The 23316-nt window shown below is 41.2% G+C and overlaps 1 protein-coding gene across 2 annotated transcripts; it reads left to right on the top strand.

Moving 5' to 3' along the window:
• Positions 1-362: 362 nt before the first annotated feature.
• On the top strand, positions 363-14379 carry LOC122938175 (C-X-C chemokine receptor type 3-like). 2 transcript variants are annotated; one of them, XM_044293532.1, is made up of 2 exons: positions 363-489; positions 10906-14379. In XM_044293532.1, exons 1-2 carry the CDS (start codon positions 469-471, stop codon positions 11971-11973), a joined length of 1089 nt encoding a protein of 362 aa, XP_044149467.1. In that variant the 5' UTR covers positions 363-468; the 3' UTR covers positions 11974-14379. The 2 variants fall into 2 exon arrangements, with proteins under 2 accessions (XP_044149467.1, XP_044149468.1); XM_044293533.1 differs by lacking the exon at positions 363-489 and adding an exon at positions 4997-5195.
• The last annotated feature ends 8937 nt before the right edge of the window (positions 14380-23316 follow it).

Raw genomic sequence — 23316 nt, 5'->3', positions numbered from 1 at the left:
GTGCAGTTATCTAATTAGTTAAAGTAGCATCAGGTGCACATATACCTTCAGCAGTTGTGAGACAAACGCTTGCTCTGCCTTCATACATGTATACAGTATGTTGGTTTGGCTCAAGCGTGCATGTGTTGTCAATCGCAAAGTTACAACTAGGTATCTCCCTTGAGCACAAAAGTATTCGCAGTTGAAACTGAACATGGCTAATCCTTTTTTCTGTCAATATCATCTGTTGGAGGAGATTCAGTCAATCCCACTTAAATTGGTTAATTTCTCTTAGCATGACATGATAGCATTTAACAGCCATATTTGACAAATTTGAAGCCCTTTAAGAGGTATACAGAGTAGGCACTTACTTCCTATCTCCCCACCTCCCAATCATATATCTTATGAGTATCTATGACTATATGTCACATTCCACAAAGCAATGGTGGTTTGAGCTGACTAAAAGTGAAACAAGGGCTTCTGCTTAACATGTACCTTGTCATCGACATGGTGAGTAAAGAAAATGAATGCTTTTTAATACATGCCAGTTGAACGTAGTACATTTTGAAAAGTAATCCTGTATATTCCATAAAACATTCATTAATTTAGAAATTTAGTAAAATAATTTGTAGAACTGTACAATAACTGAACTTAGATGCATTTAAAACAAATATAATTAGGTGACTAATAACTGTATTAATACCAAATAATTCAGAAATGTTATTGTAGAATTAGTGATTATTCAGTGAATTTACAATAAGTTACATTATTTTGAGCGATTTTAACAATATATTTGTCATTTTAATTTAGAATTCAGTGCATGTTTGATAGTTTTGTTTGATTTGCATTTAGAATTAATACTTTTTACAATTTGTAATTAAATTGTAAATGTATCTGAATGACAGGTATCAACTCATGTAATGTATGAGTCTGTGTAATAAAATGCATGTAATTTCAAAAAATGTAGGGATGTTACAATGTGGTTTTCTTACAAGAGCCATTCTACAGTGTACTCATTTTTAAAATGTATTTGCAAATTCTCATTGCTAATCATAAGATCACTTAAAGTTAAAAGAATTTATGGTATTATTATCTATATTTGAATTCCCTTTTTCATCAACTTTAACAGTATGGTGCAATACAGCATATTACAGATAGATTACAGAGACAGTTCTATGTAACCAATTCCAGCTAGAGATCATATAGATGAAGAACAGTGATGAATTTACTTTACATCATGCATCTAATTTGGGTAGCCATTAGGGATGTTGTTAAATAGGTATACACAAATATGTCAAATTTTTTCCTCCTATCAATGAAATAGTAAATATCCCCTTAAAAATTACAATGTGGATGTGTTTGTGTACTTATTTATTAATTTATTTATTTAGGGGCAAAGAATTGGCTCAGTGTCAAAGGACTAAAGAGTCAGATACTGGATATGCCCCTATTTATTGATGTGAGTGTGAGACCTATCACGGTCAAATACACAGATTTTCTAAGAATAGAGCTGTCTGTAAGCTTGACCATTTTTGTTTTTTAAGTAGAGGTTTCCCGTCATGTGAGTCACAGACAATTTTTTACAAAAAACTCGTAAAGGACAGAATTTTATTCAACCCTAGTGGATATACTGTTTTCAACCTAAACATCCATTCTGTTTCTTTCTGAAGTATCTTCGTGTCAATGTCCCCACCCCTAGTAGAGGGACGTATTATCTCAACAACGCAAAATTTCAGAGAGCTAGGATTTCCTGCATGTTTCTCTTGAATATGTCGGGCAATTGGGGTATCTCTTTTGTGTTTTATATCTCCTAGGTGATCCCCTATAAGTCTCCTAAGTTCTCTTGTGGTTTTACCCACATATTGCATTGGGCATGTAAATGTGCATAAGTAAACTAATCCCACGCTTTTACAGTTTGCATAGTCTCGAATATCATATACTTTTTGCGTGGATACACTACGGAAGGCTTTTGTGACATGAATGTATGGACAGGCAATACAGCCTCCACATCTATACACATGTAACCACATGCCCTGTTTTTTGACTGGTTCAAAATGACTGTGTACCAGTCGATCTCTGAGGGATCTTCCTCTTCTGAATGTAATGGCCGGATGATCTGGTATTGTGTCTCTGATGTCTGGATCCATTTTTAGAAGGTCTCAGTACTTTTATAAAACACCCCGTATTTTTCTATGATAGTCATCAAATGTGCCTATGATACGGGTATATTGATTACTTTTATGTTCCGTGTGTATAGACCCATCCTTCTATCTGTTTGGGTCTAAAAGGGTAGTCCTATCTTTTTTTTATGGCATTTTTAAAAGCATCATGGAGTACTTTTGGGGGATAACCTCTTCTTATGAATCTGCCCTGTAATTCTCTAGCCTGCCGATTAAAGTGCAGTTTCTACGAATTCGTAGATATTGTCCCTTGGGTATGCCACATCTAAGACTGAGAGGATGATGGCTGCCCATCTAAGAAGACTGTTTGTGGCAGTAGGTTTTCTATATGTCTGGGTGCATATTTGGCCATGTTCAAGATGGATATCAAGATCAAGAAAAGCCATGTGTTGTTCATTGATTTCTGAAATAAAATGCATCCCAATGTTGTTTGTTTTTTATATCCTCTATAAAATCCAGAAAGGTTTTCTGGGACCGTTCCACAGTATAAAAACATTGTCTATGAAGTGACCCCAGAAACTGATGAAAGTTGTTCATTTACTATCTTCGGTAAACACCATAGTATCCTCTCACCGGCCCAGGAACAAGTTGGCGTAGGTCAGCACACAGGCACTGCCCATAGCAGTGCTCCTGAGCTGGTGGAAGTATCTGGAATTAAAGAGAAAATAATTGTGTTTAAGAACATACTCAATAAGTCGTAGTACAAAATCGTTGTGGGGGATACAATTTGTACCTCTAATTTTTGGGAAATGTTTTACCGCTAAGAGTCCTTTGTCATGTGGGATGTTGCTGTATAAGGCCTCCACATCTATAGAGTCCATTAGGGTGTTATCTTCTACAGTTGGGCCATCTAGAGAGAAGCTGATGTCTCCTCTCTGGTGTTCCTATAGTAGTAATTAGCATACAGCATGGGAGGCGGTAATGGGGGCCACAGAGAGCGAATGGAGCGGAGCCCCAGATATGATAGTAAGTGCAGGGAGATCCCTGGGTGCAGCTCTACATTTCCTGCTACTTAGTTAATAAAGTATGGACCCATGAAAGGTCCTATTACAGATACAGGAGGCGGGTGCGGCACCTGAGGTGTTAACTGCCGCTGATCGCATGTCCCTGTCAGAGGTCGGGTGGCGGCTATGTGATTCTGCCTCACCCGCCTCCTGTATCTGTATTAAAATCATTGGTGGTGCAGTGCACCCCCCCAGTATTAAAATCATTGGTGGCAGTGGCCACAGGGTCCCCTCTCCCCTACTTCTCTTTGGTGTTAGTGGCAGCTTCTGATCGGAGCCCCAGCAGTGTAATTCTGGGGCTCCGATTGGTTACCATGGCAGCCAGGATGCTACTGAAGCCCTGGCTGCCATAGTCTGCTCCATGCTGCTGTGTGTACTAAGCACAGAGCAGCATGGACAGTGTAAAGTCCTATTCACCTTAATAGAGCTCTATCATGGTGAATAGGACAAGGGATGAAAAGATCCCAGGTTCTAGCTCCTAAGGGGGAAATAGTTATTAAATAAAAAATAAATAAAAAATAAAAAAACACCAAAATATTAAGTATAAATCACCCCCTTTCCCAATTTTACATATAAAATATATAAACAATAAATAAATAAATAAATAAATTCCTATGTGGTGAGCGCTGTACCAGAAAAAAAAAAAAATCCTAAGCCCTGCCCATCCCATAAAATCTGCCACTGAACTAACACTCCCTCCCCCCCACCCCTGTCCATAAATTCATGTCACAAAAGCCTTCCGTAGTGTATCCACGCAAAAAGTATATGATATTCGAGACTATGCAAACTGTAAAAGCGTGAGATTAGTTTAATTATGCACATGTACATGCCCAATGCAATATGTGGGTAAAACCACAAGAGAACTTAGGAGACATATGGGGGATCACCTAGGAGATATAAAACACAAAAGAGATACCCCAATTGCCCGACATATTCAAGAGAAACATGCAGGAAATCCTAGCTCTCTGAAATATTGCGTTGTTGAGATAATACGTCCCTCTACTAGGGGTGGGGACATTGACACGAAGATACTTCAGAAAAAAAAACAGAATGGATGTTTTGGTTAAAAACAGTATGTCCACTAGAGTTGAATGAAATTCTGTACTTTACAAGTTTTTTGTAAAAGAATTGTCTGAGACTCATATGAAGGGAAACCTTACAGCTTACAGATAGTTCTATTCTTAGAAAAGCTGTGCATTTGACCGGGATAGGTCTGACACTCTAATATCAATAAATAGGGGCATATCCAGTATCTGACACTTTAGTCCTTAGACACTGAGCCAATTTGTTGCCCCTAAATAACATAATAAATAAGTACACAAACACACCCACATTGTAATTTTTAAGGGGATATTTACTATTTCAGTGATATGTATACAAAATTCACCTGAGATATAGTCTAATTTTCAGTGATACATTTTTTCCTCACAAGATAATTTCTTTTTGGTGCAATTTAACCATACATACAGTATAACCTTCTAAATCCAAGCATTAAGGAAACATCTACTAGCATATAGGGAAATATGCTGTCATGGACCCAAACTATGTTGGTGGAATGAGACTAGGTTCTGACTGTACTTCTTGAGCCCAACAGAGTGGATGTGACTTCAGGCCTACCATACAGTGCATGTCCATCATAGACTCAGCAAGCTTTCATGGGAGATGCTGTGGTACATCATCATATCAGGGCCCACCAATGGATAGTCTGGTTCTAGAATTGGCTGGTAGGAGCAGTGTTTTGGCATTAGGACAAATTAAATCATCATATTAGGGCTAACCAATGTATCGTCTGGTCCTAGGATTGGCTGGTAGGAGCAGTGTTTTGGCATTAGGACAAAGGAGATTGGAATGCCTGGCTTAACAGTGGCAGTGTGGTGACATCCTCTCATTCATCCTCTCTGTACACGGAGCTTATTTTTCTGCATTTAAGATGGCATGGTAACTGAGGGCAAAGTCTAGTATATTTTCACCTTTGGATACTATTTTACAAGTTATATATGCATATTATTTACAGAAGGAGTTGAGCCAAATGGTAAATACAATATTTTACAAACGTTTAAAGAAAGTGTGGAAAAAATGCTGCAAATTAGAATGCTTTAAAAAAAGAAATGTTTATAGTTTAAAAATAGTTTATTTTTATCAGTAAAAAAATGCCAATCAATTGCCAAAGTCAATAAACAAGAGAGACGTAAATCAAATTAACATTTGCCTCATTTGCTAAAAGTAGTTCCTTTAGAGGGTAGAGTCCTGACCAACTTTTCACCTCCAGTAGAAGAGGAGATAATCCCAACTAAGACTGGGCCCCCTTTTGCGCTGGGACCGATAGCAGTTGCATGGTCTGCCGCTATGGTAGTTACGCCCCTGAACCAGATGTATCCATTCCATCAAGTGTAACTAAGTTTGTCATAGAGCCATTTGTTTATATGAACTAGTCCTTAACCGCCTCCGGACCGCCTAACGCAGATGTGCGGTCCGGAGGCGGCAGCCCTGCGCACGACGACGCATATACGCGTCATCTCGCGAGGGCCGGGATTTCCTGTGAACGCGCGCACACAGGCGCGCGCGCTCACAGGAACGGAAGGTAAGCGAGTGGATCTCCAGCCTGCCAGCGGCGATTGCTCGCTGGCAGGCTGGAGATCCGAATTTTTTAACCCCTAACAGGTATATTAGACGCTGTTTTCATAACAGCGTCTAATATACCTCCTACCTGGTCCTCTGGTGGTCCCTTTTGTTAGGATCGACCACCAGAGGACTCAGGTAGCTCAGTACAGTCGCACCAAACACCACACTACACTACACCCCCCCGTCACTTATTAACCCCTTATAAACCCCTGATCACCCATGATCACCCCATATAAACTCCCTGATCACCCCCCTGTCATTGATCACCGCCCTGTCATTGATCACCCCCCTGTCAGGCTCTGTTCAGACGTCCGTATGATTTTTACGGATCCACGGATACATGGATCGGATCCGCAAAAAGCATACGGACGTCTGAATGGAGCCTTACAGAGGGGTGATCAATGACAGGCGGGTGATCACCCATATACACTCCCTGATAACCCCCTGTCATTGATCACCCCCCTGTCATTGATCACCCCCCTGTAAGGCTCCATTCAGACGTCCGCATGATTTTTACGGATCCATGGATACATGGATCGGATCCGCAAAACACATGCGGACGTCTGAATGGAGCCTTACAGGGGGGTGATCAATGACAGGCGGGTGATCACCCATATACACTCCCTGATCACCCCCCTGTCATTGATCACCCCCCTGTAAGGCTCCATTCAGACGTCCGCATGTGTTTTGTGGATCCGATCCATGTATCCATGGATCCGTAAAAATCATGCGGACGTCTGAATGGAGCCTTACAGGGGGGTGATCAATGACAGGCGGGTGATCACCCATATAGATTCCCTGATCACCCCCTGTCATTGATCACCCCCCTGTCATTGATCACCCCCCCTGTAAGGCTCCATTCAGACGTCCGCATGATTTTTACGGATCCATGGATACATGGATCGGATCCGCAAAACACATGCGGACGTCTGAATGGAGCCTTACAGGGGGTGATCAATGACAGGCGGGTGATCACCCATATACACTCCCTGATCACCCCCCTGTCATTGATCACCCCCCTGTAAGGCTTCATTCAGATGCCCGCATGTGTTTTGTGGATCCGATCCATGTATCCATGGATCCGTAAAAATCATGCGGACGTCTGAATGGAGCCTTAAAGGGGGGTGATCAATGACAGGCGGGTGATCACCCATATACACTCCCTGATCACCCCCTGTCATTGATCACCCCCCTGTCATTGATCACCCCCCTGTAAGGCTCCATTCAGACGTCCGCATGTGTTTTGTGGATCCGATCCATGTATCCATGGATCCGTAAAAATCATGGGGACGTCTGAATGGAGCCTTACAGGGGGGGTGATCAGTGACAGGCGGGTGATCACCCATATACACTCCCTGATCACCCCCTGTCATTGATCACCCCCCTGTAAGGCTCCATTCAGACGTCCGCATGATTTTTACGGATCCATGGATACATGGATCGGATCCGCAAAACACATGCGGACGTCTGAATGGAGTCCTTACAGGGGGTGATCAATGACAGGCGGGTGATCACCCATATACACTCCATGATCACCCCCCTGTCATTGATCACCCCCCTGTAAGGCTCCATTCAGACGTCCGCATGTGTTTTGTGGATCCGATCCATGTATCCATGGATCCGTAAAAATCATGCGGACGTCTGAATGGAGCCTTACAGGGGGGGTGATCAGTGACAGGGGGGTGATCACCCATATAGATTCCCTGATCACCCCCTGTCATTGATAACCCCCCTGTAAGGCTCCATTCAGACGTCCGCATGTGTTTTGTGGATCCGATCCATGTATCCATGGATCCGTAAAAATCATGCGGACGTCTGAATGGAGGCTTACAGGGGGGGGTGATCAGTGACAGGGGGGTGATCACCCTGATCACCCCCTGTCATTGATAACCCCCCTGTAAGGCTCCATTCAGACGTCCGCATGTATTTTGTGGATCCGATCCATGTATCCATGGATCCGTAAAAATCATGCGGACGTCTGAATGGAGCCTTACAGGGGGGGTGATCAGTGACAGGGGGGTGATCACCCTGATCACCCCCTGTCATTGATAACCCCCCTGTAAGGCTCCATTCAGACGTCCGCATGTGTTTTGCGGATCCGATCCATGGATCCGTAAAAATTATACGGACGTCTGAATGGAGCCTTACAGGGGGGTGATCAATGACAGGGGGTGATCAGGGAGTCTATATGGGTCATCACCCCCCTGTCATTGATCACCCCCTGTCATTGATCACCCCCCCCCCCCCCCCTGTAAGGCTCCATTCAGACATTTTTTTGGCCCAAGTTAGCGGAAATTTTTTGTTTGTTTTTGTTTTTGTTTTTTCTTACTAAGTCTCATATTCCATTAACTTGTGTCAAAAAATAAAATCTCCCATGAACTCGCCATACCCCTCACGGAATCCAAATGCGTAAACATTTTTAGACATTTGTATTCCAGACTTCTTCTCACGCTTTAGGGCCCCTAAAAAGCCAGGGCAGTATAAATACCCCACATGTGACCCCATTTCGGAAAGAAGACACCCCAAGGTATTCTGTGAGGGGCATATTGAGTCCATGAAAGATTGAAATTTTTGTCCTAAGTTAGCGGAAAGTGAGACTTTGTGAGAAAAAACAAAAAAAAATCAATATCCGCTAACTTATGCAAAAAAAAAAAAAATTCTATGAACTCGCCATGCCCCTCATTGAATACCTTGGGGTGTCTTCTTTCCAAAGTGGGGTCACATGTGGGGTATTTATACTGCCCTGGCTTTTTAGGGGCCCGAAAGTGTGAGAAGAAGTCTGGGATCCAAATGTCTAAAAATGCCCTCCTAAAAGGAATTTGGGCCCCTTTGCACATCTAGGCTGCAAAAAAGTGTCACACATGTGGTATCGCCGTACTCAGGAGAAGTTGGGCAATGTGTTTTGGGGTGTCATTTTACATATACCCATGCTGGGTGAGAAAAATATCTTGGTCAAATGCCAACTTTGTATAAAAAAATGGGAAAAGTTGTCTTTTGCCAAGATATTTCTCTCACCCAGCATGGGTATATGTAAAATGACACCCCAAAACACATTCCCCAACTTCTCCTGAGTACGGCGATACCACATGTGTGACACTTTTTTGCAGCCAAGGTGGGCAAAGGGGCACATATTCCAAAGTGCACCTTTCGGATTTCGCAGGCCATTTTTTACACATTTTGATTGCAAGGTACTTCTCACACATTTGGGCCCCTAAATTGCCAGGGCAGTATAACTACGCCACAAGTGACCCCATTTTGGAAAGAAGACACCCCAAGGTATTCCGTGAGGGGCACGGCGAGTTCCTAGAATTTTTTATTTTTTGTCACAAGTTAGCGGAAAATGATGATTTTTCATTTTTTTTCTTTTTTCCTTACAAAGTCTCATATTCCACTAACTTGCGACAAAAAATAAAAAATTCTAGGAACTCGCCATGCCCCTCACGGAATACCTTGGGGTGTCTTCTTTCCAAAATGGGGTCACTTGTGGCGTAGTTATACTGCCCTGGCAATTTAGGGGCCCAAATGTGTAAGAAGTACCTTGCAATCAAAATGTGTAAAAAATGGCCTGCGAAATCCGAAAGGTGCACTTTGGAATATGTGCCCCTTTGCCCACCTTGGCTGCAAAAAAGTGTCACACATGTGGTATCACCGTACTCAGGAGAAGTTGGGGAATGTGTTTTGGGGTGTCATTTTACATATACCCATGCTGGGTGAGAAAAATATCTTGGTCAAATGCCAACTTTGTATAAAAAAATGGGAAAAGTTGTCTTTTGCCAAGATATTTCTCTCACCCAGCATGGGTATATGTAAAATGACACCCCAAAACACATTCCCCAACTTCTCCTGAGTACGGTGATACCACATGTGTGACACTTTTTTGCAGCCAAGGTGGGCAAAGGGGCACATATTCCAAAGAGCACCTTTCGGATTTCGCAGGCCATTTTTTACACATTTTGATTGCAAGGTACTTCTTACACATTTGGGCCCCTAAATTGCCAGGGCAGTATAACTACGCCACAAGTGACCCCATTTTGGAAAGAAGACACCCCAAGGTATTCCGTGAGGGGCATGGCGAGTTCCTAGAATTTTTTATTTTTTGTCGCAAGTTAGTGGAATATGAGATTTTGTAAGAAAAAAATAAAAATAAAAAATCATCATCATTTTCCGCTAACTTGTGACAAAAAATAAAAAGTTCTATGAACTCACTATGCCCATCAGCGAATACCTTAGGGTGTCTACTTTCCGAAATGGGGTTATTTGTGGGGTTTTTCTACTGTTTGGGCATTGTAGAACCTCAGGAATCATGACAGGTGCTCAGAAAGTCAGAGCTGCTTCAAAAAGCGGAAATTCACATTTTTGTACCATAGTTTGTAAACGCTATAACTTTTACCCAAACCATTTTTTTTTTGCCCAAACATTTTTTTTTTATCAAAGACATGTAGAACTATAAATTTAGTGAAAAATTTATATATGGATGTCGTTTTTTTTGCAAAATTTTACAGCTGAAAGTGAAAAATGTCATTTTTTTGCAAAAAAATCGTTACATTTCGATTAATAACAAAAAAAGTAAAAATGTCAGCAGCAATAAAATACCACCAAATGAAAGCTCTATTATTGAGGAGAAAAGGAGGTAAAATTCATTTGGGTGGTAAGTTGCATGACCGAGCGATAAACGGTGAAAGGAGTGTAGTGCCGAAGTGTAAAAAGTGGCCTGGTCATTAAGGGGGTTTCAGCTAGCGGGGCTGAAGTGGTTAAAGAGGTTGTATAATGTCATATGTTGGGGGCATATCGCTAGTATATGCCCCCAATGTCTGATAGTTACCGGTCTCTGGGACCCACTCCTATCTTTAGAACAGAGCCTGCAAAGTGCCGGAGGGTGCACTGCGCATGTGTGGCAGCCCTCCATTCATTTCTATGGGACTGCTGAAAATAGCCAATTGCTGGCTCTGTTCTAAAGATAGGTGCAGGTTCTAGAGGTTACACACGTACCTATCAGACATTGGGGGTATATCCTAGCCATATGCCCCCAATGTATGAGATGATACAACCTGTTAAACTATAGTACAGAAGTCCCAATCTTTGTGTTGCATTCTGATTGTTGTCTTTTTTATTCCTCTTAGACTAACAACGACTATGAAAACATCACATTTGCATACTCAGCCATATCATATGGTGCGGATTTTGATATCTGTCTTCATGAGGAGAACAAGATATTTGACCAAATTTTTTTGCCAACCTTCTATAGCATATTGTTTATAGCCGGAATGCTGGGGAATGGACTGGTCATGTTAGTGATGCTGACAAATAGGCAGAAGATGCAGAGCACGGATGTGTTTATTGTTCATCTGGCACTGGCAGATATGCTCTTGGTTTCTACTTTACCATTTTGGGCTGCACAAGCAACTTTTGGCTGGGTCTTTGGAGAGGGCCTATGTAAAATAGTTGCATCCGTTTTCAAGATCAACTTCTATGCAGGTACTTTCCTCCTTGTCTGTATTAGTATTGACCGCTATCTCTCTATCGTGTATGCTGTCCAGGTCTACAATAAACACAAGAAGAACCACGTTCACTGGAGTTGCCTCACTGTATGGTGTCTGTGTATTATTATGTGTATCCCTGATGCTATATATTATTCTGTGTCATTCGAATCTCGCATCAACATGACTACATGTGAACCATTCTACCCTGAGAACCATTCCAAGTCCTGGAAAGTGGCAACAACATTTTTATTCCAAATCCTTGTCTTCTTGTTGCCTCTAATCGGCATGCTGTTCTGCTACACACATATTATAATAAGACTGCTAAGATCTCAAAAGTTTAAGAAGGAGAGGGCAATAAGGCTTATAATAGCAGTTGTGGTAGCTTTCTTCTTATGTTGGACTCCATATAACATTGTAGCTTTTTTAGACATGTTCACTTTGCTGGATATAATTAATGATTGCACTACCACAAATAATCTTGATTTTGCATTATCCATCACATCCTGCATTTGTTACTTGCATTGCTGTCTCAATCCTATTCTTTATGCTTTCATTGGAGCAAAATTTAAGAACAACATGTTCAACCTGATCAGTAAAACAAGACTATGTCCACAAATTGTGGCCAAGCATCTCATCAGAAGGCAAACCAGTACAAAATCGTCCACTTGGTCTTCATCTGGAGATACAACCATGTCTGGGATTTACTAGGGACTGCATTTATGGTGGCCTCCAAAGTCTGGTTTTGAGCTTATCAAAAGACAAAAAATTGTTCCAAAACAGCGAAACTAATTAAAAACAGAGAGGGACATTGTCCAACCATCTATTCTTTCTGGACTTCATGTCAACACAATCTCACTCCTTTCTTGGTCACTGAAGTTGAATAAATTTGGGTCAATATTGTGCTCTTCAGATATATAGTGCTCTTCGTCTGGAGATACAACCATGTCTGGGATTTACTAAGGACTGCATTTATGGTGGCCTCCAAAGTCTGGTTTTGAGCTTATCAAAAGACAAAAAAATAATTTCAAAACCGTTAAACTAATTAAAACAGATAAGACCATAGTCCAACCATCTATTCTTTCTGAACTTGATGTCAATACAATCTCACTGCTTTCTTGGTCACTGAAGTTGAATAACCTTGGTCAATATAGTGCTCTTCAGATATAGACACAAAGAAATACAATTGGGCACTGGCTTCAACCACCAAAGGCTTCAACAATACGCAGCATGTACACAAAGAGGCAGTTTAAAACCGAAATTGCATAAGGTATTAATTATTGTTTGCTAACAAGTCAGTTCCTATAGAGAAGTGAGTCCAGTGTAGGTTCTTCACACAACGTAGCATAGAGAACCAACAAAAGCTTTGACCCTTCTCTCCAGCCTCCCCCTAGCAGCTTCATTATTTGCCTATATAATAAGTATGCAACATAGTATTATATAAAAAGCCTATTCTAGTCATTTTTCAACAAATGGTATTCATAAATTTGATTATTCCAAGTTGATTACTAAAATAAAAAAAATAAAAAATTTGCAGTTCTTGAATAGTAATGATTCCTATTGCGGAGATCCAGCTGGGAACTTTAAGTGTAATGCCCCCTGAGAAAAAAAACTGTATGTAAAATAACTCTCTTCAAGATAGAAGAAAGCTGTCCTTCTAATGCTACTTATGAGTGGCTATCCTATAAGTCAATATCAAACCCTTTATGAGCTTTACTACTCAACTCATTGATAAACCAGTCATGTTTCAATATTCTATAAAAAAAAAAAATATATTAATTGACTTGCTGAATAGCCATCTATAGGTGGCACTAGATGTTTCTTCTGGATCAAAGCTAAATTGAAAAACTGACAGAAAGAGTTAATTTTATGTCAATAAAGCTTTCATCACAACAGAATGTATACAGTATTTATATGTATAGTTTGTTCATAATTTACATTATATCTGTTGTACGGTATTTCTATAATTATAGGTTATTGTATATAGATTTTATTTACTAAGAGGATCTATGAGCTGAAATGTTGTACGCTGCTTTTTCCTGGCAAAAGCCACGTTAGAGACCACTTTAATTTCAATTATAACTTCACATCAAAAGAACCATAAGAACATAATAGCCAGCCTACTATAATAACTGGGGAAGATTTACTAATCCTGTAGTAGATGGCGTAAATGTGAACATGCTGTCTAGACATTCACCAGATTTATTGCAGGGGCTCAGATTGGATGATGAATTTGGATCATGGCTAGATACTTTTATCTATACTTCATTGTGACAGAATTTTATGCCAGAAGTGTGGTGCAATTTTGGTGCAAAAGTTGCATATTAGACCACACCCTTGATACAAAACTATTCCTATTTCCACCAAGCCACACCTCCAAACTTAGATGAGCCAAATTGTACCACATTTTAGTGTAATTTACACCTAAATCCAGATACATTTACAATAGTAATTGTTGGCCACCGTGTATAAAAGTGATGTGTATACTGCTTACCTCTGAGAATCCTACCTTGTAGTAGTAATTCCCTCTTGGCTGTTTGGTGATCCTATCCAGCTGAAAGAAGTGGAGTTGCACATCACTGGCTCTGCTATCTTCATAACTCCCATAGAATTCAGTGGAGAGGGCTACTCTTATGCATGGGCTCCTCTCCTACAGTAAATGTGGCAGCTATATATAAAGGATCAGGTAGTCTGAGTTGCAGAGGTGTGATAGGGACCAGTATCAATGTTTTGTTTTTTTGCCTAGGGGCCCTTACCAGCTTTATTATGGCCCTGATAATTGGTGTCTTGACTTTTTATTTTTCTCTTACATTCTGTGAAACACAACTTTTGATATTTTTCTGTCTACACAGCCATACATCTATATTTTAAGCCTTTGTTTTTGCAGTACCATTTGCTTTTTAAGCATCTTATTATAGTACATATACAGTAAGTTAGTGTTTGAGTAATATACATTTTTATCAGTGATGGAATATATAGAAACCAAAATAAGCTCTTTTTTCAATACCATTTACTGTAAAAAATAAAAAACATGACTTTATAATAATAGTCATGAAGATACCAAATATATGCAACATTGTTTTATTATTTGGATGTAATAACCTAACGTAATAAAAACTAGTTATTAAATATGTTTGTTTGTTTATTGTTTTATTTTCTATTCAATTCTTTTCTATTCTATTTAGCATTGTTTCTGGTCTTATTCGGAGACTTTAATTTCTAGTAATATTTTTATTTTTGATACAATAGATCAAATGGAACCTGAAAACAGATTAAGGTAGTGCCAGACACGGTTAATTCAACAGTCTTTCACAAGTGATTTCCACGAACCAGCAATATGATCATCATAGCCATGGCCTGGAAAAGAGTCAAGGCTACCTGAGAAGAGTCATAGTTATTCATGAGCTCTCTCTCTTGCCACCCACCTGCTGCTGATTGGAAGTTTTCCCCTAGGAAAAAAAAACAAGCCAAAAACTGACAGAGTGGGTACAGCAAGAGCTTATGAATAACCATGACTCTTTTCAGGTAGCCTTAACTCTTTTCCAGGCCCAGGCTGGGATGATAACATTTCTGGTTCTTGGCAATCACTTATGACAGACCACTAAAACAAACCTGTTTGGCACTACTTTATAATGCCTTAAGTGAGGGCAGCATACATTTGATAACAACTTCCCTTTAATTACTTTTTTAATTTTATTTATTTTACATATATTAAAAAACTAAATTCTGAATGATTTTCTGTTTTAAGACACAGTGTTAACCACAAAGCATGTTTCACAATTGTGTTGTTGCTTAGCATTAATACAATACATATCTATAGCCACATTTGTTAGCAAATAATAAGAAAGTGTGTGGAAGACATAAAGGACAGTACATGATCTGTTACATTAGGCCATGGCATATGCCTAGTCCAACATGGCCTTTCCATAAATTCCAATTCCAATGTTTGTCCAGCAAGGGGGAGGTGGTTAGGGGTATCAATGGTGGTAGTGGGGGAGGGGTGGTTAGGGACGACAATGCTGCTGCCAGTGTTGTGCATTGTGGTGTTTAGCACTGCTGAGAGGCATTTTATTCTGTATTATGGTATTTATTCATGCTGTTGGGAGGTATTTTATGCTGCACTGTAGTATGTATTTGCCACTGCAGGATAGCATTTTGTGTAATGTTTATTTGGCATTGCTGGGAGAACTTTTGTGCTGCACAGTGGTATTTATTTGGCACTGCTGGATATTCTGTGCTACAATGTTATAATTATTTGGCACTGCTGGGAGGTATCTTGGGCTAGATTGTGGTAATGCCTGTTCCTGACCATGAGATTAGGTGGAACAAGATAAAGGAAAATTTGCCGCAGAGCAGTATGTATGGCGATCCTGCAGGCATGTTAAACATGATAACTTGTTGGTAGGAGCTGGGTACAAAAATACCTTTTGTGGAGCTTTTATAATTAGAGATGAGCGAATCAAAGCTGACAAAGTGAAATTCGATCTGAATTTCAGGAATCATTCGATTCGCACCGAATCCAAATTTCCTCACGCTTCGAGGTAACAAATCCAATTTTTTCCTAAAATGGCTGCTACACATGTTAGGACATAGAGCAAGGAACTCTGGGAACGAGGGATCACCCACAATGCCATGCATGCAGCCAATCAACAGCCAGCCATCTTGGATTCAGCCATTTTCCAGTGTACTTAGTGCAGTGAGAGATGTTATCAGGCGCTAGGGACAGTAGTAGGAATGACTTGAAAACTTATACTTTGCTCAATAGAAGTTCAGAAAAAAGCATTAGACGTGTAGGGAAAGGATAGGGAGGAATTATTCCACAGTATTGAAGCAGAACAGTGTTCAATAGGGGTGTTTACAGCCTGGGTAACAGGAACAACCTATTACACCTTGCTGCACTGACTGTGGATCCAAATTGCCATTATACTGCTGCTTATTTCAGGTTTGCAATACCTCTGTAATTCCAGCAAACCCTTCTTGTTATTGGGGTCTTATTAGCCTATGTGCGGTGCAGTTGAATATATGTTCTAAAGCCTTTTTTGGAGTGTACTAGTGGGGGGAAAAAGGGGCTTATTATCCATTGTGTGTTTAAGTAAGAAAATTACAGCCTTTTTTGGCGTGTATTAGTGCCCCCAAAAAAATTTATTTGCTGTTCATGGCCGCAATTATATGTTCTAAACCTTTTTTGGGGCGTGTAGAAGCGGGGAAAATTTTTTATTAGCCGTTGTGTGTTGAAGTGAGAAAATTACAGCCCTTTTTGGTGTGTATTAGTGGCAAAATATATATATATATATAATCAGCTGTGAATTGCGATTGTTATATTTATTTTTTGGGGGTATATTAATAGGAAAAAGAATACGTCTTATTAGCCGGTCTGCAGTGAACCATTGTTATACAGCCATTGTTGGGGTGTATTAATGTGAAAAATATGTACGTGTTATTAGCCATTCTGCAGTGAATTTACATTGTCATACAGACATTGTTGCGTTGTATATGGTCAAGGACAATATATGTCCTTTGCGAATCGAAGCTGACGAAGTGTAATTCGGTCCGAATTTCAGGAAAAATTCGATTTGCGACGAATGTGAATTTCCTCACGCTTCATGGTAACAAATTGCATTTTTTCTAAAATGGCGGCTACACGTGTGAGGACTGAGGACATGGGGCAAGGAACTCTGGGAAGGCGGGATCATCCAGATTGACATGCCTGCATGCAGCCAATCAGCAGCCAGCCAGCCCTGTAATGTCACAGCCCTATAAATACGGCAGCCATCTTACAGTCAGAAAATTCCAACATTCAGAGTGCAGGGACAGACATGTGAAGGCGCTAGGAATAGCAATTGGAAAAACCTGATTGTGGGAAAAAAAGACAGAAAAAATGATTTATAAGTGCAGAGAAAGGATAGGGAGGAATCATTTCACAGCATCTTAGTGCAGGGAGAGACGTCAGAAGGTGCTAGGGACATTGATAGGAAAGTGGTTTATAAGTGAAGGGAAAGATTATATGGGAATCCAAATAGCCATTAGACAGCTCTGTCATTCCAGCTATTTGGGCTGCAAGTGCTATGTTGAAAAGCCTTTAGTGGCTTATATTGTATCTTAGTATCTTATATCAGTACTACAAGAAAAATAAATATGCATTACACTTCTACAATTATTTCTGGTGAAAGCGTATAGGGGCGAATTTCAGTAAAAAAAAGAAAAATATATACGCACTGCACTGTCGCAATTATTTATGGTGAAAGCGTATAGGGGCATATTTCAGGACTACAAGAAATATATACAGGCACTTCACTCAGTTAATATATTCTCAGTTAACTTCTGCAGTTAATTGTGGTTAAAGCATTTAGTGGCCTATTTTAGTACAAAAAGAAAAATATATGTCACTTTTAGGGGTGTTTTAATTTCAGTTTAAGTTGTTTAGTTCAGCTACAAATATATCAGACAGAGAATGCCAGGCCATGCACAGAGGAGTGGCAGAGGCCTAAATGTTTCTGGCGCAAGTAGAGGTTGCAGCAGACTAAGGGGGCGTGGCAGCAGGAGTTGCAACGACCAGGTCGCAGGGGCAACACATGAGGCTACAGTGGGCCAATGGGGGTAGTAGTTCATTTACTCACGGTTAGCAGAGCCTTCCTGGGCCGACGTACAGTGATGGGGAAGACAGCACTAAAACTTCCGGGGCACTCTCCACTGCAGGGAACACCAGCCAGATGGAAGTTGAGGTGCCCTTGATGGTATAGGTGTTTAAGGTGTTTTGGTGGCTTGGGCCCTGTGTTCATGATGCCATCACCGTAAGGTGCAAATATTGAGTGTAGTAGTAGAAATGTTGAGGAGGCAGTTGTAATCAAACAGTTGAACATTTACTGAATCAATTGTCTTCAGGTAGTCAGTACAGATACAGTTCATTTATATGGCATGAGTGATGACTCAGAAATAGGTTCAGTAGAATTCCTTTTATCAGGTTTAGGCAATTGTCAGTTAGGGAGTTCTCTAGTACTTTAGCACTACATTAAGCATAATTAGATTTAAGTCCACTTTTCATAGCTCTCAGGTACTAAATATACGGTTTTCTACTCATCTTGAGCTATCCAATTAGGGCGTTTCTCACTTGTGGCAGGCAAACTCTATGCAACATTATTTGCAGGATGCTCTCCTGAAGTATTCAGGTTCAATATATTCCAGAAGGCTTCTAGTGAATAACTTGTCACCTTGGTCATCCGGCTGTGTCCAGGAACTTGGAAAGTTACTCTTGGTCACTTGCGCTTGTGAAGTCCATAGGCCAGACTCAGCTCTAACCTTTTCTAGGCTTCATATTTATATGTAGACTTACTGTCCAGTGCTAAGCTGCTGTAACTACAGTACTCTTAGTTTGTCATCTCCAGGATTGATCAGGTCCGGGAGGAAAGAAATTGCAGCTACATAGTGGATAAGGCCTGTTTCTCTCCTCCATACACTTGCTTCTCTCTCTCCTTCACTACGATACACTACTTCACTTCCTGTTCTAACACACCCCAAGCTATATAAATGAGTGGAGCCCGCACCACCTAGGGGCGAATGGGTGTAATGACAATGCCAGCCTGATAATAGGAAATACCATACATTGCAAATACATTGGATAAATAGGCAGATTTTTAAAGTGTTCCTTTTACAGAGATATGTGGGACGCTGAGAGTCACAGCGAGCGGCCTGAGCTCCCAGTGTCATCTAGCGGTTGTGTCTTGACCAGCAACCCAGCGGTTCTTGATTGGTTAACTCGGTTATCCACATCCTCCCAAGTGACATCAGACACCCCCAGCCAACAGTCGGTGGGTTCGTCAGACACAACCCTTAGTTGGCATGGCCCGGGAGCAGGCCCTGTGCCCTCATCTGTCCTAAACCTGCCTCTGTCCTTTTCTGTTCCCTCACCGTGAGAAGTACTATATGCTGTGCGCTCAGCTACACTTTTCAGTGAGGAAGAGCTACTAGAGGACAGTCAGCAGCTACTGCCCAGCCATGATCTGGAGGAGATATCTGCCGCTTCCTCCGCTAGGCGGGCATGAAGTGATGAGGAGAGTGGCGGCAGGAGCTTGTGTTGCGAGCGGTCAGGCTCCTGACCCAGAGACCATTGAGCAGGACATTAGTAATGTGCAGACACTACTTGATGATGATAAAGCCAATCGCACTTGGGAGCCGGGTGCAGAAGGGGCTTCATCCTCATCAGGAGAAGAGGGTGGTAGCTTGCCTGTGAGGCAGCGGCTGAGCCAGCAAGGTGATAGCATGGCTGAGAGTCAGCAGGGTGGCAGCAGTTGCAGGTCAGGAGCCAAACATACCCAGGGTGGACCACCTGCATCGCAGCAGCCTACCTGCCTGGGAAGTAGTGGTGCAGGGGTTCACAGAGGCAGCGGCAGTAGCAGTCAGTCAGTGTGGACTGTTGAGGGGAAAATCACCTACTCGGCGGTGTGGCAGTTTTTTTATTAAGCTGCCAGAGGAGGTTAACATGCCCACATGTAGAAAATGTGGGCAGACTGTGAAGGGTGGCCAGGGTGCCAATGTTGGCACTATGGCCCTGCGTCAACATATGCAGCGTCGCCATGCAGTGGCCTGGGAGAACCTTGGCTCTGATGTGGTGGTCCAGCCTGCTGCAGCTACCGCTGCATCACTCAGTGGCACACACCCTGTTTCAGCCAGTCAAGGCTCCACCACCTCAGCCAAAGGGATCTGTTCGTCATTCCCATCTTCTGCTGGTACAGAAGCTCCTGCTCCTGGTCAGTCATTCTGTCAGCAATCGATCACCGAAGCAATTGTCAAGAGATAGCAGTATGCGTGCACGCTCCAACAGCGCAGAAGCTGGACGTGCTCTTGTTCAAGTTGCTGATGCTGCAGCCCCTACTTTTCCAAGCTGAGGTGGAGAGTCCCAAGCCGTCATTTATTTGCGAAAAAGACAGTACCAGCCCTGCAAAAATATGTAGGACAGAAGATGGGCCAGTCCTTGAGCCTGTCGGTGTCTGCCAAAGTGCACGGTAGCGCCGACGTGTGGAGTTGTAACTACGGTCATGGACAGTACATATCCTTTACGACCCACTGGGTGAATGTGGTTCCTGCACAGGCACACCAGCAACTTGGCCAGGTCACGCCGCTTCCGCCTTCTTGTTGTCATGCTGTTGGTCCTGCGACAATGTCCGCCTCTGCCTCCTCATCCTCCACCATGTCCTCAGCCTCGACTGCAGGGACAAGTCAAAGTGCCCCTCCAGCATACCACATGTGCAGGGTACGGCGGTGTCACGCTGTTCTGCACCTCGGATGGTGGTTCAACTGTTGAATCTTGTCTTTCAACATAAAATGGTGGATATATTTATCTCTTCATTATCTGTACTGTCACTTTGAGTTATTTAAGCACTTTATGTTCTCTGAGAGGTATATCTGAGGTCTAACTGATAGTTCACTTGCTGAATTTGGTCGCAATTTGCAATATGCAGCTAGCAATAATATTTGCAGATTGGTTGAGTATGATCTGGTATGGTTGTATGCAATTTGGATTGCAATATAGAATTTGAATTTGGATTGTGAACTTTGTAGTTTGCAATTGAATTTGGTGGAACTGTAAGTAAACACATATATAATTGGTTCAGTATACAGTCCTAATCGGTTCATTAACAGTGGGAACATTATATAACTGTTTTATATACCTATTTTGGCCTCTCTGCTTCCATAAAACACAGCTCTTAGTGGAGTGAATGTCTGTTCAGCTCTGTTCTCTCTCTCTGGTGAATAATAATTTCTAGCAGCTCCTGCTAGGGAATTTCCCACACAGGCTGTGTGTGAGGCTGGCTATGATTGGCCAAGACTCCTGCTCTGTGTGAGGCTGGCTGTGATTGGTCAAGACTCTTGCCCAGCAACAACAGCTTAACTCTATGCTTTCTGTTGTGTCTGCTGTGTCGTTGAGCTTAACTTACATTATATAATGAATCTCAAAATCACATAATCTTTTTCTGCTCCTGTGGACACAAAATATAACTATTACATGACATCTAAACACAAAGTCATTATAAATAACTCTGCTTTTGTCTTTAAAACACAAACATAGCAACTGTATTAAGGTTATTGGCAGGTCTAGCTGTATAAACATATAAGCTATGTTAGCAACCTAGGACAGGTCTTAGCTGGCCAGCTACACTCCCACCAAAATTACCTATAATTCTATGTTCTCAGTAGTAGAACAAACATGAATTTGAGGAATTTTCCATCATGTTCTCAACTTCCAAGTGTCTTTTATCACTCCCAAGTAAAACAACTAACTTCTGTATAGGACATTCCAACTTGAGTGGAGTAGTGAGACGTTTTCCCTTTTTATCAAGTTTTGAGTCTCCTATTTGTCTGAATACTGGTAGATGCAACTCTTGCCTTTCCCATAACCAGGGAACAGTGTATCTTTTCTTCTCCTATCATTCTGATGTAGGAGCACTGACCATAACCATAACTACTGGCATCTGAAAAGTAATGAAGTTCTATTTTCTTGTACTTCCCGAACTCATGAGGTACAAAACATCTGGGTATCCGAACCTCTCTCAAGTTTTGCAGGTCTCTTATCCAACTCTCCCACCTTTGCCTCAAATTTTCAGGTATGGGCTTGTCCCATCCCAACATCTGTCTCCATAATTCTTGTAGTATTTAATTTGCTCTGAGGTTTACTGGGGCCAAGAATCCCAATGGATCAAATATAGAAGCCACTGCAGAAAGAATGGTACGTCTAGTTGCAATTTTCTCTTCAATAGATGCTTCTAACAAGAACTTGTCATTCTCTACATTCCATCCCAATCCAAGTACGTTCTGGACTGGATGATGATCATAATTGAGATCTACATTCTTCATTGTTGATGCACGTTCAGAGTCACTGATGGGTTCCAGTACCTCTCTGTTGTTTGAGATAAATTTATGAAGGAACAGGATTCCTCTTGCTCATAACTCTTGGCTTTCTTTCACTAGTTTAATTGCAGATTCTGTGGACTCTAGACTTATAAGACCATCATCTACATAAAAGTTTTTCTTCAGAAAATTTTCTGCTGATGGGCAATCCTTTTCATTCTGATTGGACAGGTACTTCAAACCATAATTGGCGCAACCTGGAGATGATGCTGCTTCAAACAAGTGTACTATTATTCAGTATTCTGCTGGCTCTGTTTCTGTATATCCGTTAGAAACCTCAGAAAGTCTCTATCTTCATTGTTCACATGAAACTGGTGGAACATCTTTTCAACGTCACACATGACCGCTACAGGATACTTTCTGAATCTACAGAGTACTCCAGGCAGAGTGTTTTAAGATCTGGTCCTTTTAGTAGATGATCATTCAATACAACACCATCGTACTTTGTTGAACAATTAAATACTACTTTAATCTTATCTGGTTTCTTTGAGTGGTAATGACCTTGATGTGGGATGTACCACACTTCTCCTTCTTTAGGTTGGCTATTAACTTTCTCTGCATGTCCTTCTTTGAGGATGCCTTCCAAGAATTTCAAGTAATCATTCTTGAGTTTGGGATCTCTTCCCATCCTTTTCTTCAAACATTTCAATCTTGCTAGGGCAAGATTTCTGTTATTCAGCAGATGAGGTTGTTCTCTAAAAGGTAAGGGCATTTTTAAGATGACCTTGGTGATTCTGCTGAATACTTTCTTCTAGAGTGTGTATGAACTTTATGTCTTCTTGGCATACACCCTTTTCTTTAGAACTTATGTCTGCAAAGTCGGATTCAAGGATCTTGATTACTTTTGCTGGACTTACAGTTGGTAACTCTTGGACAGATATTCGATGACACAATCCTGAAATGCACACTGGTACAACCATTGATGTGCCATTGCTATTTTCATCCATCACTCTGCAAGAGAATACTGATCCTTTTTTCCTTCCTCAGTTTTGTTTAGGTATTGAGGAATTATCTTTCTTTGGACGTTTTTCATGTAGTGGTGTAGGATGGTGCTCTTTGCAAATGCTGCATGTGGCCTGTTTCTTACACTCATTAGTAACATGGCCATTTCTTAGACAACCGAAACACAGTTGGTTATCAAGTACAAACCTT

Source organism: Bufo gargarizans, chromosome 5 (genome assembly GCF_014858855.1).
Source record: "Bufo gargarizans isolate SCDJY-AF-19 chromosome 5, ASM1485885v1, whole genome shotgun sequence".
NCBI classification, from domain to species: domain Eukaryota; kingdom Metazoa; phylum Chordata; class Amphibia; order Anura; family Bufonidae; genus Bufo; species Bufo gargarizans.
The sequence above is the reverse complement of the archived record's forward strand: the minus strand, read 5'-3'. Positions and strand labels throughout refer to the sequence as shown.

Bases quoted from the DNA above. Each gene is read 5' to 3' on its own strand.
- LOC122938175 (XM_044293532.1), top strand. From the start codon at position 469: ATGTACCTTGTCATCGACATG. The intron at 490-10,905 runs GTGAGTAAAGAA...TATTCCTCTTAG, and splicing joins TGTACCTTGTCATCGACATG to ACTAACAACGACTATGAAAA.